General features: G+C 40.7%; 1 protein-coding gene across 1 annotated transcript; it reads left to right on the forward strand.

Moving 5' to 3' along the window:
* The first annotated feature begins 650 nt into the window (after nt 1-650).
* On the forward strand, nt 651-18,191 carry LOC308083668 (cell adhesion molecule CEACAM5-like). Its single transcript, XM_080425984.1, has 8 exons — nt 651-724; nt 993-1,325; nt 6,285-6,569; nt 7,079-7,342; nt 10,497-10,781; nt 11,408-11,671; nt 12,811-13,083; nt 17,848-18,191. Exons 1-8 carry the CDS (start codon nt 658-660, stop codon nt 17,937-17,939), a joined length of 1,863 nt encoding a protein of 620 aa, XP_080282110.1. The 5' UTR covers nt 651-657; the 3' UTR covers nt 17,940-18,191.
* Nucleotides 18,192-18,856: the final 665 nt, after the last annotated feature.

Raw genomic sequence — 18,856 nt, forward strand, 5'->3', positions numbered from 1 at the left:
TTTCACTTGCATTTCTCTATTCTACTTCATACTGTACGTGTCTGATTCTACGGCAGAAATGAAAACATCTTAACATTGCTCTCAGGTGAGGTCATATTATTTTAAACACAGCAGAGATGTGGCTACAAATTAGATAATGAAGGAGCTGTAAAAAAAAAAAAGAGATGTATCTTCAAGTAAACCATTTTTCTTTTGTCATAATATGACAATAATAATAATATGAAACCACACCTGAATCACCTCAGTGATTAGCAACCATCAGGGGATCAATCTTACTGAAGATAAATATTCTGTGACTACTTGAAAAGGTAAGATAATAGCAAAATCCTGGCACAGGGATCAACAAGCTTGAAATAAGTCTGGCACTGAATGATTAGTTAAAAAAAAAAAAAATGAACTAATCTGAACTAGTTCATTTTAAAATTTGTGAACTGAACTTTGAACTAGTTCATGTAGAAAGTGAACTTTCCCAACACTACACGCACAAGTGAAAGCATAAGCTGTTAACAATGTCGTAAAAATGATGGCTATACAAATGGCCAGAATCAGCAAACAGGGTACATGATGTTGAACTTCCTGTACTTCCTGTAACTTTGCAGATAAACACTGAGGTGCAAATGCTTTCACTTTCATTGTTCTATGCTATTCATACTGTGCATGTCTGATTCTACGGCAGAAATGAAAACAAGCGTGATACAGTTATTCATCTTAACATTGCTCTCAGGTGAGGTCATATTATTTTAAACAGTACAGCAGAGATGTGGCTAAAAATTAGATAATGTATTTTCAAGTAAACCATTTATCTTTTGTCATATTGCATTTAATTTCCAATTTTCCATCGACCATGTTCAAAGGTGTTTTAAATCTCATTAGATTGTTTACAAGATACACTTGCTGACTAATTATATTTTAGCACTTTTTTGACTGATTCTCTCAAAAGTCCATACAAGTTTCACCAGAATCCTGCCTAAACCTGTAATTATCTCCTCCAGGTTTAAGCCATGGAGCAGGAGTTCTACCAGACCATCTGAATGGAGCACTGGGAGGGAGTGTGACGTTCACCACAACAATCAATCAATCAAACAAACCATTTCTCTCAGTATCTTTCAGTTTTATGAGTAAAACAGTCCATGGAGCAGCAATAATTAACCCACCTAGTGTAAATGTAATCGCACCAGGGTATGAAGACAGGATAACCTTGATCAGATCTACTGCATCCCTGGAGCTCAGAAATCTGACTTGTAATGACAATGGAGAATACAGACTCAGTGTTGTAACAGACGGAGGAGAACTGATGGAGGGACATACCATACTGAAGATCCACAGTAAGTTGATCCTGTATTATCTTCAATGAAAAATATACACTAAAGCAATGAGAGATTAATTTAAATATAAGATGTTTACGTACCCTCTGAAATGTGACATTTAGGCTAACGCTCATTCTTGTTTGTTTGGCGCTAATTGGTCCAGCTGTTTGCAAGATTAGCTCAGGAGTCATGACTCTCGCTCGTGTGCGTGCTTGCGCGCGCGCACGCGCACACACACACACACACACACACACACACACACACACACACACACACACACACACACACACACACACACACACACACACACACACACACGCACACACACACACACACACACACGCACACACACGCACACACACACACACACACACACACACACACACACACACACACACAATTACTGCCAATAATGTAATAACTATTGTTAATGTAATACTAGTGGATAATATAATAATGAATATAATATATTATATTATTATATAATATAATAATAAAAAACTCTTGATTTGCATCATTTAATACATTATTACATTACTGGTGGGTAAAGCAGCCAATAATGTGTTAACTTTCCAATAACATAATGTTTCAAGCTGACAATGTAATAATGTAGGCTACTTATATGCAAGTTTTATATACTCGCTATGAAGTGTCACATTTCATTTATTTGTTTGATGTATTTGATGGACTTTTTCCTGTTGGATAAATGGATCAATGTTATATCATTATTCAATGTTGCTGGCCGCCATGGAACCTATAACATTATTGCCATCAAAACAAGAGCCGTGGGTTGCGTTGGGTCGCTTTTAAATGCTATTCTATAAACTTGCTTTTAAATAAGAGGCTTAGTTTGATTGGAAACCTGAGACATCCTCAGGGGCGGCCTTTCCTATGTTTCACCCGTTTCAATTGAAACGGGCCCCCAACCTCAGGGGGCCCCCAAAAAAAAAAAAAAAATTAATATTTTTTTTAAATATTTTTTGACTCGCATCCCAGTCCGGGGCCCGCCTCTGGCTGGCCGACGTCCAAGAATGTCATGCAAGAAGAGGATGTAGATCTGATTGAATCAGGGCTCAGCTCAAGTGAATCATGTGCAGTGAGTTGTTTTAGCTGTCTGTCCATGGTGGAAGTGCAGATAGCCTAATTAATTTAGTTCGAAATGCATCATTATGGATTGTGGAAGCAAACCAACTTCAGTCCACAAATTATTTTAAAAAAAAACGTAAAAAAACTTCTTTTCTTTTTTTTTCTTTTTTTTTTGGGGGGGGGGGGTGCATATGGGGCCCCCATATGAGCTCTTGAAACGGGCCCCCAGATCATTAAGGCCGCCCCCACTGTAGGAAACCACGCAAGTAGAAAACATTTCCTTTAGGAAACCACGCGAGTGGAAAACGGCTTGTTGGCTGTCTGTCTTGTTGTCTGCTGCTGTTGCACAGCAACAGTTACAGTTAGGCTACTGACGTCAGGTGCACTAGACTAGAACAGTGGTTCTCAACCTGTTGGTCGGGATACCCAGGGGGGTCACCACATGATTTTGAGGGGGGGGGGGTCCCCAGATGACAGTCAAGAGTCAATTTAAGGACTTTTAAGACCTTTTTATTGCCGAAAAAAGAAAGAAAGAAAAAAAGACCATCATCAAAAGTAATCAACAAACTTTATAATTGGTCAAACATTTGCCAAATTGTTAAATAATAGAAATACAATTTAAAGATGTTTTAAAACATATTTTCGTGAACGGAAGTGCCAGTTTCCTCTCTTGGATTTCGAGAGGTGTAGTTCCAGACTCTATATAACATTCGGAGATTGTGGAATAGTTGTCTGGCTAAACGAGACTATTCCACACACTACGTCCTACCGGGAAACTCCTCCCTGTCAGGTGATAAGAAGGCTAGTTGGCTCTCATGCATTGAAGGAGGCATGAGCTCGGCTCTGGGCTCCCTAGGCTGGCAGGGGGAGTGTAGCGCCCAGGATTACGTAGACAATTGGCACTGGGTGAAAAAGGGTTGCAAAATCGTGGGATAATTTCAAATATGTTCAAAGTTCAAATATGATTATGATTATTTTGGGGTGTTGGACTGTCTAACACTAATTTTGGGCGGTGAAACCGCCCCTATATGTGAGGTTTGGAAATTGCACCCCCCCAACCCTGCGCTGTGATTGGCCACCAGTGTACCCCCCTAACCCTGCACCGTGATTGGCCAATCACAGTCTATTCAGGACTGTGATTGGCTAGTGAAACATGACACATGTGCATAGCCCTATAAATAGGACTATGCACTTAAAAAAAACATATTTATGTTTTTTTTTAAGTTAGGGGTGTACAATGGTTGGTCCACAATATTACTTTTCTTTAAGTGAACTTCCATCACTGTGATGACCACTGTGACCACACCGCCCACTTCACACTGGGTGGGATTTTTGAGTGGTGCTAGCCACTCCAAGGAGTGACTTTGTCTGTGTGTCTGTGTGTCTGTCTGTCTGTCTGTCTGTCTGTCTGTCTGTCTGTCTGTGTGTCCGTCCGTATGAGCACGGCCTCTCTGTATGTTTGAGCACAGCCTCAACAGCTGCGGCTGATTGCAACACAAAGATGCAACCATACAGGTACAGGTACAGTACAGTACAGTACAGTACAGACCGTACAGTACAGTACAGTACAGTACAGTACAGTACAGTACAGTACAGTACAGTACAGTACAGTACAGGTACTGTACAGTCCAGGTACAGTCCAGGTACAGTACAGGTACAGTACGTACAGTACAGTACGTACAGTACAGTACCTACTGTACCGTACCAGTACAGTACGTACAGTACAGTACAGTACAGACCATACAGTACAGTACAGACCGTACAGACCGTACAGTACAGTACAGTACGTACAGTACAGGTACAGGTAGAGGTACAGTACAGGTACAGTACAGTACAGTACAGACCGTACAGTACAGTACAGTACAGTACAGTACAGTACAGTACAGTACAGTACAGACCGTACAGTACAGTACAGTACAGTACAGACCGTACAGTACAGGTACAGTACAGTACGTACAGTACGTACAGTACAGGTACAGTACAGTACAGTACGTACAGTACAGTACAGTACAGTACAGTACAGACCGTACAGTACAGACCGTACAGTACAGTACAGGTAGAGGTAGAGGTAGAGGTACAGTACAGGTACAGTACAGTACAGTACAGTACAGTACAGTACAGTACAGTACAGTACAGACAGTACAGTACAGTACAGTACAGTACAGTACAGTACAGTACAGTACACACACACACACTTTTGAGTAAAACTACTTAAAATGAGTAAAAATACTTAAAATGAGTACAAATACTTAAATATTAGTACAGACACTTTAAAGTTCCTAAACTCAGTAAAAATACTTTAAATGAGTAAACATACTTAAAATGAGTAAAAATACTTAAAAGATGTTAAAATGTTAAAACACGTACAACTTAAAATGAGTAAAAATACTTTGAAGTCATCAAAGTCTGTAAAAAGTAACTAATGAAATGAACTCATGAAAGGCACCACTCTCTTCACTCTGGGTGTGATTTTTTGTTACTATCTGAGATTGCACAATAACACTTTGGTAAGTTCCAGTAAAGAAATATTAAAATAAAAAATATTATGAGTAACCAAATGAGGCAAGTGACAATGTAAGGACTTTTAAGACCTTTTTAATACCTAAAAAAAGAAAGAAATGAAAAAAAAGACCATTACTGTATCAAAAGTAATCAACAAACTATATAATTGGTCAAACATTTGCCAAATTGTTAAATAATATAAGAAAGAGGCAAACATTGTGAAAATAACAATAACAAGAAACGATAGCCTTCCTAGAAATCTGGATTAAATGTACAATATTTGTCTTTGAAATTTGCCTTTGAATGAGTATAATAATAATAATAATAAGGGGAATAATAATAATAATAAGAGGCAATATTATATATTATTGGCATAATTTAAAGCACATGACAGGAAAAACAATAATATAGGTCATTAATGACTTTGGAAGTCGACTTTTGCACGTCTCATCCTATTGACACACAAAGGGGGACCAGACACAGACTGCTTGCTGTCCAACAATGAGCAACTTGTATTAAATGTCGGGCCTGACTAGAATATAGTTAAAGGGATACTTCACTTTAGGGCCGGGGAAACATTTAAAAAATATATTAAAAATAAATGAAAAAAGTTATGGAAAATTCACGGCCCCCTCACGCATTAGAGTGTCCTACTAATGCGTGAGGGGGCCATGAATTTTCCATAACTTTTTTCATTTATTTTTAATATATTTTTTAAATGTTTCCCCGGCCCGAAAGTGAAGTATCCCTTTAAGTGCAGCAGCATGATTAGGCTACTGTCAGCAACAACAACAACAACAACAACAACAACTACAAATACCACATGGCTTTTGGCTACCTTAAATTGTTTGTTAAATGTAACTGCACATCCCAGGCATTTGTTGTTGACTGAGGTTGGAAATCAATCATCAGGCAATGATAAATGCCACATAGTTTGTTTATCACTATACCCATGACCAAGAAAATACTGCTATTCAACACTTATTTTAACAACACATAGCACTTAACCTACCTTTAATAACACAAACATCAAGCCCATTGAACCCCAGAGTCACCACATCTCCCACACCCAACCTGTGACTGTATCACTGTCAAGGTCACACAAGGTATCACTGTCAACTGTCACAAAAACAATGTGGTTTATTCACGATAGTGTGGATGTTTTACATCAGATATGTGCTAAAAACAGTTTTCCAGACCTGACGAAGGCCAGAAGGTTGCAATGCGTTTGTTTCTGTTTGACTTTTTCATGAGTGCTGATGTTTCCTTTGATGTTATGGTTTGGAAAACGGTCAGCAGTGATGTGAAGTATAGCTTGAGTTTGGCTAAACATGCCAGGCACTATGGTCCTTTATCCAGCATTTTTGTATTTATTTTTTACTCCGACAGTACCAGTCTCCAATCCAGTCATAACTCCCATCACCGGCACAGACTATGTGGAGTTCAATGACACAGCAGTCCTCAGCTGCTCTGTCTCCTCTGGTACCTCCCTCTCTTACCTCTGGCTCAATGGCAGTTCTGAGGTCACGCCCAGTGAGGGAGTGCAGCTTGGTGATGGAGGCTCCACTCTCACCATAGTCAGTGTGACCCGCTATGACCAGGGACCATTCAGGTGTCATGTGTTCAATCCCATCAGCGATGAAACAAGTCCACCAGTACAACTCTTATTCAGCTGTGAGTTATTAACCTGCATGTTTAACTTCCTTATCTTACAGCAATAGCTTATACTGTATGTAGATACACTATATGGAGGTTTATCAACTTATTGTAACCAATTGCTACTTTATTTTAGCATTTTGGTGCTGTCTGACATCTCGTGTTAAAAGAGCGCTTCACCCATTTTCAACCATATCTTTATACTGTATAATTGGTCCTCACTAAAGCTCATATTTCGCAGTTTACTGCACTCACTATGCATCTCATTTGTGGGCTCTGGACAATGACATTATCGATGTTTTTCTCTTTTCTTACATCAATAAAACAGAAATAGCGCCATTTTACAATGAGCATTAGTGAGGACCAAATGAAGATGGGTGAAGTGGTCCTTTAATAAACAATATAATAATTATGATGTTTCAGTTTTAAAATCTACATAGTAAATACTCACTAGCTCTTCTACGGCTGTATTTTTAAACCTACACATTTTTATGGGTTTTCTTTTGTCGGTGTGTGTTAATCTACAGTTGGCCCAGGCAACACTGAAGTGAAGGCTTCCCCTTCAAATGATTACATTGCAGAAGGATCAGATCTCACCCTGTCCTGCTCAGCTGTCTCCAGTCCTACTGCTGTGTTTCAGTGGTTTCTGAATGGAAATCTGCTTCTTGTTACTGGACCAGAACTCAAATTACTGAACATTCAGATTGGTCATAGTGGTAACTACATTTGTCAGGCCTTTAATAGCAAGACTCTGAGATATCAAAACTCTGGTGCCACAGTCACTGTTCTAGGTAAGTGGGAATGAAGAGCTTTGACGTTTGTGATTAGCGGTTCTTGAAGGCTTTTGAGTAGACTTTCTATTTCAGTTATTCAGTGTTTGAATTGAATAAGATAGTAAATCTTCACACTCATCCTATCATCAGGTGCTTGGCTGAGAAGACATTCAGTATGGAGTTATAATTCCCCACCATTTTACAGTTTTAATAGTCAAAAGACCTCAAGACAATGTTGTCTTTTGTCCATTAAAGCTATGATGTGCAATATGTTAATATGTAATAGTTGATATTGAGTAGGCCTACTTTACATAAAACCATCTATCTATAAATGCACAGAATCCTTGTGTATCTGTCCAGCCTGATCTAACATTGCACGGATCCAGTGCACTTCATTCCGTGGATAGTCGCCTAGAAACCCCGAAATTGCGTGCATATGTACGGCGAGTCCCACGGTGGGCGTAACCAGTCGCAAGCAGTCCCCACAACAAAATTTACGATTCTGTGACTATCGGTACATAACTCAAACGGCGCTGAGTAGGCACAGGCGAACGTCACACCGTTCAGGACGGCAACTCGGTCGCCTTAGCTCCCTCGGTGGTCCTTCACGGGGTGACAGTTCGCCTGTGACTGCGCGCCTCCGTCATGGTTTAGTCACAATGGGGGAGATGCGAGGCGGCTATGCACGGAATTTCGGGTTTTTCCGTGTCTATTCACGGAATTTCAAAAACTTCAAAAACGTTCAAAGAGAACGTTTCCTCTGGAGATCGGGTTGATCTGTCTGTCATCCACATATCTCGAGAACCGTACGACTGATCGACTTCAAACCTGGCACGTGTATCGCCGAAGTCCTGAAGGACTAGTGTAAAACTCCCCGATATACTATAAACTCCTGCAACTCACCTAAATACTCTCAACTCCTGCAAAACTCACCTAAAAACTATCAACGCCTGACTCTCACCTAAATCCTATCAACGCCTGACTCTCACCTATAGATCTCTCACACCTCTCCTAACATTACCTTCTCTAACTCCAAACCCTCTGAATCTCCGGTCCACGTCCTCTCCTCTCCTCTCTACAACTATATAATCCAGCGGTTCTCAAACTATGGGTCGCGACGCAAAGTTGGGTCGCGGGAAGGTGCCGTTGGGGTCGCGCAGTGGCAACCAAAAGAGTGGACTTTTTTTTATCAAGAAACTGTAAAAAAAAATAAAGACGAGGTCGTCACCAGCAAACACACACACACGCACGCACGCACGCACGCACGCACACACACACACACACACACACACACACACACACACACACACACACACACACACACACACACACACACACACACACACAGCTCCACCTCCAACAGCGACCCAGATCAAGCAGCAACAAGACAACACAACACACACACAAGCTCTTGCTGAGGCACACAAACTGATTTAGCTCTGTTCATATACGATTTACTTAGGAATTATGTTCAATATGAGCGGGTGGCTTAAAAGAGACATTTTGTGTTAGTCCGAGAGCGAGAGGGTACAGGACTAACCATGGATCCATTAGGTTCCATCTGTACCCTCGCAGAGTTAATTTAAATTGCGATGTAACGTTAACGACCGCTGGGGTCGCCGCGCCGGGGAGATCATTCTCACAGACAGTGAGACAGACAACCACTCCAGTTACCAACAGTTGCCGCGATGGAGAAAAAACGCCACCGTCGGTGGCCAAAGATAAAATCGAGAGGTGGATCACGAAACTCTGGTGGTTCTAGCAACGTATTTTGGCTAAATGCTCCAGTTTACATTACAAATGTGTGCACACTGAACCACCTCCCTAGCTTTTCAGTTAGCGGGGGGGAGGGGGGGATAACCCTATCCCATAAACAGCTCTCCCACACCCAACCTGTCACTGTCAACTGTCAAGGAGAGCAGGTCACAAAAACAATGTGGTTTATTAGGACTATAGTACTCTTCCGAGTTTATTCTTTCTTTCTAGATGAACTATTTTCGCGCTACTCCTCCCACAGTTTTTTTTTGTATTTTGCTAAGAGATTGGTTGTATAGTTTAATTGATATTAATGTATTAGTGAATTAATTTTCCCCATTGACATGAAGGGGAAAATGCAAAAACTCCCATTCAAGAATTGTTCTCTCGGAACCCGTAAGGGCTACAGATACAACACTTGGAGGGGAGGTTCATAGTCCAGTGCCAAATTATTAGAAAGATTATTACACCAATCGCCCTCTTGGTGGCGCTATAACAGTCCACTTTATGTTTTGGCGTATAAGTGTTGAACCGTAGGTCGTAGATATTTTTTTCTGTGGATTCCTTGGGTACACAACTCCCCATATAGGCCACGCCCATCTAGATAGATTTTCCGCCATTTAGAATTTTCTTCAAAACACACTTTTAGCTCCTCCTCCCACATTTATTATGTCAAAATTTCACAAAATTCGGTACACATGATCTATGGACGCATGTGATAAACATGTCTAAGCGGTTTGATGGTCCATACCGTTCGTCCGTAATAGGCTTCCAAAGTTGGTGGGAGGGGCTTGTTTTACAAATAATGCCAAAAATCACTAACAAAACGTCCGATCAATCCCAAATTTGAATCACATGTCAGGGGTAGTTTACTCAATGAATCCCCAAAAGCATTTCACTTCGATCCATAGGGGGCGGCACAAATGCCCAAAATTTAACCGTTTGATGCAAAAACATGATTTTTTGGGGGGATCAATCCCCTCAAAATGAAATACAAGTGATCTCAGGAGTGATGGGACAATATAATTGGCCCGTTACATTTCTGGGAGGGGCCTATTTCTTTAGTGGGAGGGGCCTATTTCTTAAAATTAAAACGGCATGTATCACAAATGCAGGATCCGATCGGCACCGAATTCGAATCGCACGTCGCACGGCCTCCGACGGTACTCCTCCCAGCGTATTCCTCGCTTCCCGGCGGCCGTGAACCACGACTCGCGTCGGCCCAACCACACTTGCAATTTCCCAGAATAGTTCATGATAGTGTGGATGTTTTACATCAGAGCTGTGCTAAAACAGTTTTCAGACCTGACCAAGGCTAGAAGGTCGCACTGCATTTGTTTCTGTTTGACTTTTTCATGAGTTAATCATGAATAATTCCAGGAAATGGCTTACAGCATTTTTTGTTTTACCCCGACAGTACCAGTCTCCAAAGCAGTCATAACTCCCATCACCGGCACAGACTATGTGGAGTTCAATGACACAGCAGTCCTCACCTGCTCTGTCTCCTCTGGTTCCTTACTCTCTTACCTCTGGCTCAATGGCAGTTCTGAGGTCACGCCCAGTGAGGGAGTTCAGCTTGGTGATGGAGGCTCCACTCTCACCATAGTCAGTGTGACCCGCTATGACCAGGGACCATTCAGGTGCCATGTGTTCAATCCCATCAGCAATGAAAGCAGTCCACCAGTACAACTCTTATTCAGCTGTGAGTTATTAACCTGCATGTTTAAATTCCCTATCTTACAGCATATAGCTTATAGGCCTACTGTATGTAAATACACTATATGGAGGTTGATCAAATTATTTTAACCAATAGCTACTTTCTTTTTGCATTTTGGTGCTGTCTGACATCTTGTGTTAAAAGAGCACTTCACCCATTTTCAACCTTATCTTTATACTGTATAATTGGTCCTCACTAATGCTCATTGTAAGATATGGCACAGTTTACTTCCACTCACTATGCGTCTCATTCGTGGGCTGTGGACAATTATTATGACATTATCGATGGAGATTCCTAGCTAAAATAATCTCTCTCTTTTTCTTGCATCAATAAAATGCAAAAAAGAATGTTTGAAATTACCGATGATGTTACTGGCAGGCAGGTTTCTAAACTTCCTCTGAGACAGCGCGAGTACACAGAAATGGTGCCATAATGAGCATTAGAGAGGACCAAATTGATATAGGTTGAAAAAGGGGGAAGTGGTTCTTTAATCAATTATGATGTTTCAGTTTTAAAATCTACATGGTAAATACTTACTCTTCTACAGCTGAATTTTTAAACCTACTAATATTATCTATTGGTTTCTTTTGTTGGTGTCTGCTAATCTACAGTTGGCCCAGGCAACACTAAAGTGAAGGCTTCCCCTTCAAATGACTACATTGCAAAAGGATCAGATCTCACCCTGTCCTGCTCAGCTGTCTCCAGTCCTACTGCTGTGTTTCAGTGGTTTCTGAATGGAGACCTGCATCTTGGAACTGGACCAAAACTAAAATTACTGAACATTCAGATTGGTCATAGTGGTAACTACATTTGTCAGGCCTTTAATACCAAGACTCTGAGATATCAAAACTCTGGTGCCACAGTCACTGTTCTAGGTAAGTGGGAATGAAGAGCTTTGAAGTTTGTGATTAGTGGTTCTTGGCTTTTGAGTAGACTTTCTACAGTATTTCAGTTATTCAGTGTTTGAATTGATAGTAAATCATCACACTCATCCTATCATCAGGTGCTGGGCTGAGAAGACATTCAGTATGGAGTTATAATTCTCCACAAACTTACATAGGTTTTAATAGTCAAAAGACCTCTTGTTCAGGATCTTCGTGAGTTACATTATGAGGATCAAGATCAAGATCACAATATTGTCATTTGTCTTTTAAAGCTATGTTGTGCAATGTGCATTTGAACTGGAATAAAACAGGACTCTTCTGTCAGTATTTGACCCAAAAAATCTAGAAATAACTACTAGAAAAATGTAAAGTAATGCTGTACATACAGTATGCTGCATTATGTAATAGTTGATATTGAGTACTGTACATAAAACCATCTGTATCTATAATAATCCAGAATCATCCGTATGACTGATCGACTTCAAACCTGGCACGTGTATCGTCGAGGACCTGAGGGAGTGCAGTGCTGACTGCTGAAATCCCCCAAACTCTGTGAATCTGTGTCTACCTGTGTCCCTTTTATACCCATATATGGAGATCCCTGATATCATCAATATGAGCCATAGACTGACTTCCATATGACAATGGGTGCTGCACTCATTAAATAAACGGTTCTTGAGATCACATCAGGGATCTCCTTAGCATTCAACACTGCTCTCCCTCAGGTCCACATTTGAAGTCGACCAATTGGACGGTTCTCGAGATATGCAGGTGACAGACCCACACAGAGATTTGTGGATTTTTGGTTCTGAATAAGAGCTGATCCGACCAACTTTCCACCGGGCATGGCACTCCCTCGGGTCCTGGTGATACACACGGCAAGTTTAAAGTGGATCGGTCGGATGGTTCTCGAGATATGCATTTAAAGATACGTCGGCCTATTCGGGTCGCGCAAGTCCGAATACATGCCCTGGCCTACCCATTGTGCAAAACATGTTATTAAACCATGTTGCTTTGCGCCAACACCGCCACATTTCTTTTCCATATGTAATTAAAGGTTTTACAAAGATAAAGCACAAATGCATTGTAGTAAAATACCTAAAAGTTAAATATTTGTTTTTAATTGACAGAGAAGATATCAGGTGCAGTTATCACACCATCAACAATTCAACCAGTTAAGGGGACTTCAGCCAAAATGACCTGCAGTGCTGAAGGATCCATCTTCACCAGAGACTGGATGAAGGATGACCAACCTCTGACCCCTAACAGTGACATCACTTTTCATGACAATAACACAGTGTTGTCCTTCAGTGCTCTGAAGCAAACCGACAGCGGAGAATACTTGTGCAGAGTCAGTAACCCTATCAGCTCTGATAAGGCCAGATACAACATGATCGTGAACCGTAAGTGTCACCCAGTGATGTTCTTTCCTTAACACATTGACCGCCAGAGGTTAATCTCATAATGTACTCACCAGTGCCAACGTTTTATTGTTGTTTTTTGTTTTTTTCACGTCGCCATAGACCTCGTTAAAATCCTTAAGATTGAGCTGTGCACTGTTTGTATACATCGCGGAGATCTCCCTGCGTCTACCAGTGAAAACCACGTGTCAAACGGAGCCGCCATGTTGTAGTTAGAACGGTTTATGTTAAACAGTGATCAGCGAGGAGAAAAACTACAATCGAAGAAAATGGCGTTTTAGTGTGCGCTTTAGAATGAGAATGGCAAAACGTGATCCCGAATAATTCCGTTTCAATGGTGGTGTTACAATGAAATGTGCCGTATAGAAAATTGAAAAAAGTTTTTTTTTTTCGAAACGGGATCGGCGCTTTACGGTTGGATTTATCGGCCCGTAGGCTACGGGCCTGGCGGTGGTAGTGTTAAAAAGCATGATTTCGGTGATGAAGTAAAAAATAATAATGAATGGTAATTCTACAAAAAATGTGTTACCGTTGGCAGCCTCTTTCACAAGAAGCTAAAATGTTCTGATAATTTGATAAAACATACCTGCATGGTCTTGTCCTACAGTAAATCCTAACCTACTTTAATAGCCTATATGATTATAGACACACAAGTTCTGCCTTACTTTTTTTGTTTGAGGTTTCATGCTACACAACCTATCCTATTTGTTTATCCCACATGGAATTTTGTTCATCATTTTACTCAGTGTATTATCCAAACATTTACCCTTAATATCCCAGCATATCACAGTACTATGATATTTCATATCTACGTTTCAGATGGGCCAGACAATGTTCAAATCAGGGGTGTAATTCAAGTAGAGGTCAAAGAGCCGTTCACATTAAGCTGTTCTGCTGAGTCAATGCCAATTCCAAGTTACCACTGGATATTCAATGGAGAAGAGTTGGATGAGTATTCCCATGAACTCAAAAGGACAGCTACCAAAATCTCTGACGGTGGAGATTACATTTTCAGAGCTAACTCTTAAACTCTTAAACTTAAACATGTGCCACTTACTATGTCTTTGCAGTCACTCGCGCTAATGTCCCTATTCCCACCCCAGTCACGTTAATATGTCCGTAATTTTCGAGTAGTCGTGCATCAATCTGACCAAAACACATAAGTTTACTGGCAGTCAAAGACTGCCTGCTATTTATATATTATTATATCACTGCATAATGTTAAAGGTAGGGTAAGTGATATTTTTGGGTTAAAACAAAAAGTATTTTGTTAAAAGGTTAAAGGACTACATTGTGATAGTAATCATTGCTATAGAGTGTTTGATAAAAATGAAACTGAAACTGAAACGAAAATGCATTTTCTGTTTCATAAAGAGCTGGAGAGACAAGGAGACTCCTTTTACTGAACAAACACTCTATAGCAATGAGTACTATCAGAATATAGATCTATTTAACACTTATTTTAACCAAAGAAAATCACTTACACTACCTTTAAATCATTGACCTAAATGGCGTTATATCAACAAGGATAGGGTGATTAAAAAAGGTTATGTCTGTATCAGAAATGACTTTGGACAGGTGGAAAACTTTAGTTAAACTTGCAGAGGAACGCATTACTTTACCTGGGTTACATCTTCTGATAGTTGTACTTGAATGTTGACATGAAATAATAATCCTGTTTAGTGTTTTGTTTAGAGCGATCGTGGCTACAGGTTGTTGTGACGCCCCTACTATCTATCGGCATGTCGCAATCATTCTCCGTTGTACAACGGTGTGTTGTGCAAAAGTGAAGATCTACAAGGTATCGCCACGTTGCGATGCGTTGTCCATTTGTAGATCTGTTTTTTGGCGCATGGCAGTGAAGTAGGCTAAAGCCAGGTTTTGGGAGGGTTGCCAGGCTTTTCGATAAACAACCGAACCAGGTCTATGAAAACAAGCCCAAAGCCGATCTACAAGCTCACAACGTGTCGCGATAAGCAACTGCACTTAAAAATTATTAACCACGCTATAGTCTTATAATGACTCGGTTTGGAAACAACATAAGACCTTCCGCTATGTCTACATTTATTTATTGTTATATCATTTATAAATAATTTAAAATTTAAAATAGCAGATCGACAAGCCGGAACACACAGGTTATGGATGCCATGCTCACCAGGTGACAAAGAGCTATGGCAGTTCAGGGACAGCTGGTTAAACAGGGGCTATCCTAGCCCGGTATCAGCACCACCTGGCCAAGCAGCTTGAGTGTGGAGACTCCAACCTAGCTGCTGAGGTGCAGCAGGTGTGACTGGCTGGTGTGTGTTCACTCAGAGAAGCAGTGCCATAAGGTGGCACTGCATACCTGCTAACCACTTAAGCCCCATTTCAAATATTGTGAAAATACCATCTACAAGCTCTCAACACATTGCGATGTGACACGTTGTGAGCTTGTAGATCAGCCATTTCCACAATTACTGATACTAGTCCATACCCGGTCGACGCATCCGTGGGGGGATATGCGCACATGATCTGGCAACCCGGGAGGCAGTTCGTCCCATAGCTCGTGGGGCCATCCTACAGCTGGGCAGCCCTGTAACCATCGCGACATTCTTCTACACAAAAACGCGAATAAACAGCTGACAGTTGGGGAAATCAAAAAACAGGCAATGCTGTTAGGTGCACATGGCAGGCGCGTATCGTCATTGGGGCCAACGAGGCCATGGCCCGGTCTGTAAACCCAGCTTGTCCCTGTGTAGGGGCAAGATCCAGGGGGAAAAAAACAAAAAATCAACATTAGCAGCCCCTCACCCTATTCTGTTGTAGCCGACCACAGAAAGTCGCCTCTGTTTTCAAATGGGGCTCATTTGCATTCGGCCGAATTGTTAATGAGTGGCCATTAAAAACCAGTTTAGCCGTTGTAGTGTATTTTCTGATCCAAGAGCGGGCATAATAATCAGGTTTCCTGGAAAAAGGTTTCAATCAGAGAAGTTCCGGTCCAAGGGTTTTAAGTCAGGCATCTTTTATTTCCGCCCAACAGGCCAACTGCCATGTTAAGGTCTGATTCAGCAGCGCAAAGCATTCACATTGAAACACATTGTTTATACACTGGAGATTTCAAAAAGACGCTCCTAATTTCACAGCTCCGCCTGTCCCCATTTTCAACCAATCACAAGCTGATCCGTCGTGGCCGCGGATAGCAACAGCGCATATTATACTAGGTCACACAATACATGGAAATCAATTCAACAATATCGGCTTTCAGTACAGAACCATATTTCACAATGAAGTTTTGTTATGAGATTAATACTTTACACATTATACATGTTAGAATGATACCAAGAATCCCATCCTCATTCATCTGTAAACAATAGTTAACTTAATGAGGCTTTTAATGACACAGGAATCAACTCAGAGTGAATACCTTTTACCTCTCCTGGCTTTTACTTTAGTTATCAAGACTTTGTTCATTTTAACTACACATTTAAAAAGGCTCTTAATATTACATAGGCTTACTCAGCTTGACAGAGTTGAGAGTTAAACCCAAAAGGTCTTCGGTAGACATCCTGTCTCTGCCATCCACTATGCATTCACTGTCTGTGACCAGCGGACTCTCACAAGGGGAACAATGGTTATTATAATCTGTTCAAATTAAGACAAAAGAATGGCTCTGTGGTTCAAGCCAAAACGGGGGTGTCATCACCTGGGTGCTAAATATTTGCCTCTCTGACCCCAGGGGGCCAAGCTTCAAAGTCTGAATACAATAGAACAAAAGCTCCTCTTCCAGATGTAAACACGAGTTTCTTTTGTCAATCAATTTGAGGTGTTTTCTCTGTACCTTCCCGAACCCCCACTGCTCCTAGCACTGCTAACTGCAAAACTCAGAATCAAGATAGTACTGTGACACAGGATGAAATATGATTACTTATGGAACACCGTGCTTATGTTTGAAAATGATACCTCACCGTCAAACGGGTTCTGGCCCGGTTCTGGCCCGGTCAACGTTAGAATCCACCAAACGCCACTGGCACATGGTAATGGTCAATGGCTGTGTGCAAATTCAGATCAATTGCTCCAGCCACTGAGGAGAACCGGGCAGAACAATCTTGGCCTCACTACCCTACCTACCTACCTACAGTACCACTACAGAGCATTGGCAAATTATAGGAGGATATGTTGTTTTAAATCTCTAAATTCTTCTTGGAAAATGTCTATACAGTTTAATACAGCAATGCATTGATATTAAAAAGAAAATGTCCTTTTAATATGTACATTGTAATACTAGTAATAATAGTATTTTAAAAAGCATGTCATTCTGAATTTACGTAAGTAAATACTCCAGTACTTTAACTCGTGTCCAAATGTGGCTAAGCAACTTTCACTTGTAGTTGAGTAATATTTCACCAGGATCATTTATACTTTGACTCAACTAGGGTTTGTCCACCGCTGCATGCTGCCACTTATGTTGGAAAAGCGTTACAAACGTGACGCAAAGTCAACCAATCAGTGAAGCCGACGGGTCGGTTAGCCAATCAGGGAAGCCGGTGGCCACATAACAAACACATTGACACACAGCAGAACAAACCGGACTCAAAGCTTGACCAATCTGTGAAGCTGACGGGTTGTATTGGCCAATAAGGGAAGCCTGTGTCCACACTCCTCCCGCCTGGGACACACAGACACAGGTTTCATGAATGAATAGATAATAGAATGTAGAAATAAAATAATTATAATAATTAATCTTCCTGTTTTTTTTGTCACATTCAGGATCAGGTTTATCATCTGGTGCCATCGCTGGAATAACGATTCCCGTGCTGCTTATTGTAATCTTTGCCTGTTACTGCTGTGCTAAAAGATAGTTAAAGAGAGCAATGTGATAAAGGATTACAGGGAAATGAGAGTACTGGTGGCTTCTGATCGGGAAGATGTGATAAGGATTATGTCTCTGATGATGAATTCTGTATTATAATTATTTCTGTTTATTTGTCTTTGCTGATATTACATAATATTATGTGTAAATAAGAGTCAATGTAACAGATCACAAATTAAATCGCTTGAATGCTATGTAAGATGAAAATATATTGTGTATTGTTTATTTTGTACCAATCAAGTAATCGGGTGATGAATGTGAATTAGTGCTGTTTAGACCATTACTGATTTTGAAAGAAGCTGTACATGTTTGTACCGTGTATGGCAATGTAACTGAACCATGGCAGGGACTCATTCAAATGATTTATTGAGGAGTGATTTAAAGTGTAATCTTTTAAATATGTAATCTGTTTTTTTTTCACACCTTCAAACAATGAAATCAATTTGAGTTCTTAATTTATTGAAGTATAAAAAGTTGATGTGGATATGACTTGAATAGAGTGAAATGGAAAGAGGGGTGAGGGGGATGAAGGAATGCGTTAATGAAGGGATGAGAGGTGGAGTAGGGGTATAACGATACAGTAACTGTATCGATTCATCGATTTAAATTCAATGATCGATATGCAAACAGCAACATACAGTATCGTATTGTTTGACTTCGTATCGTATCGTTTTGCAATGCAAATAATCTATTGTATCGATACTAAGTACTTGTGCGTTGTATTTAGCAATTTTAAGAAGAAAATATAGCTGCAAGCAGCGATAAGCGGGGCCAGGGAATAGAGAGAGAGAGAGAGAGAGAGAGAGAGAGAGAGAGAGAGAGAGAGAGAGAGAGACTAATGAAGAGTGAGTGAGGGCAGGTGTGATTATGGATTGAGAGGGAATGACAGCAGGTGAGGTGGGTAGA

The sequence above is a fragment of the Gymnoscopelus braueri genome (genome assembly GCF_963280865.1).
Source record: "Gymnoscopelus braueri genome assembly, chromosome: 1".
Lineage (NCBI taxonomy): Eukaryota > Metazoa > Chordata > Actinopteri > Myctophiformes > Myctophidae > Gymnoscopelus > Gymnoscopelus braueri.

Bases quoted from the DNA above. Each gene is read 5' to 3' on its own strand.
- LOC308083668 (XM_080425984.1), top strand. From the start codon at position 658: ATGTCTGATTCTACGGCAGAAATGAAAACAAGCGTGATACAGTTATTC. The intron at 725-992 runs GTGAGGTCATAT...TATCTCCTCCAG, and splicing joins CATCTTAACATTGCTCTCAG to GTTTAAGCCATGGAGCAGGA. The intron at 10,782-11,407 runs GTGAGTTATTAA...GCTAATCTACAG, and splicing joins AGTACAACTCTTATTCAGCT to TTGGCCCAGGCAACACTAAA.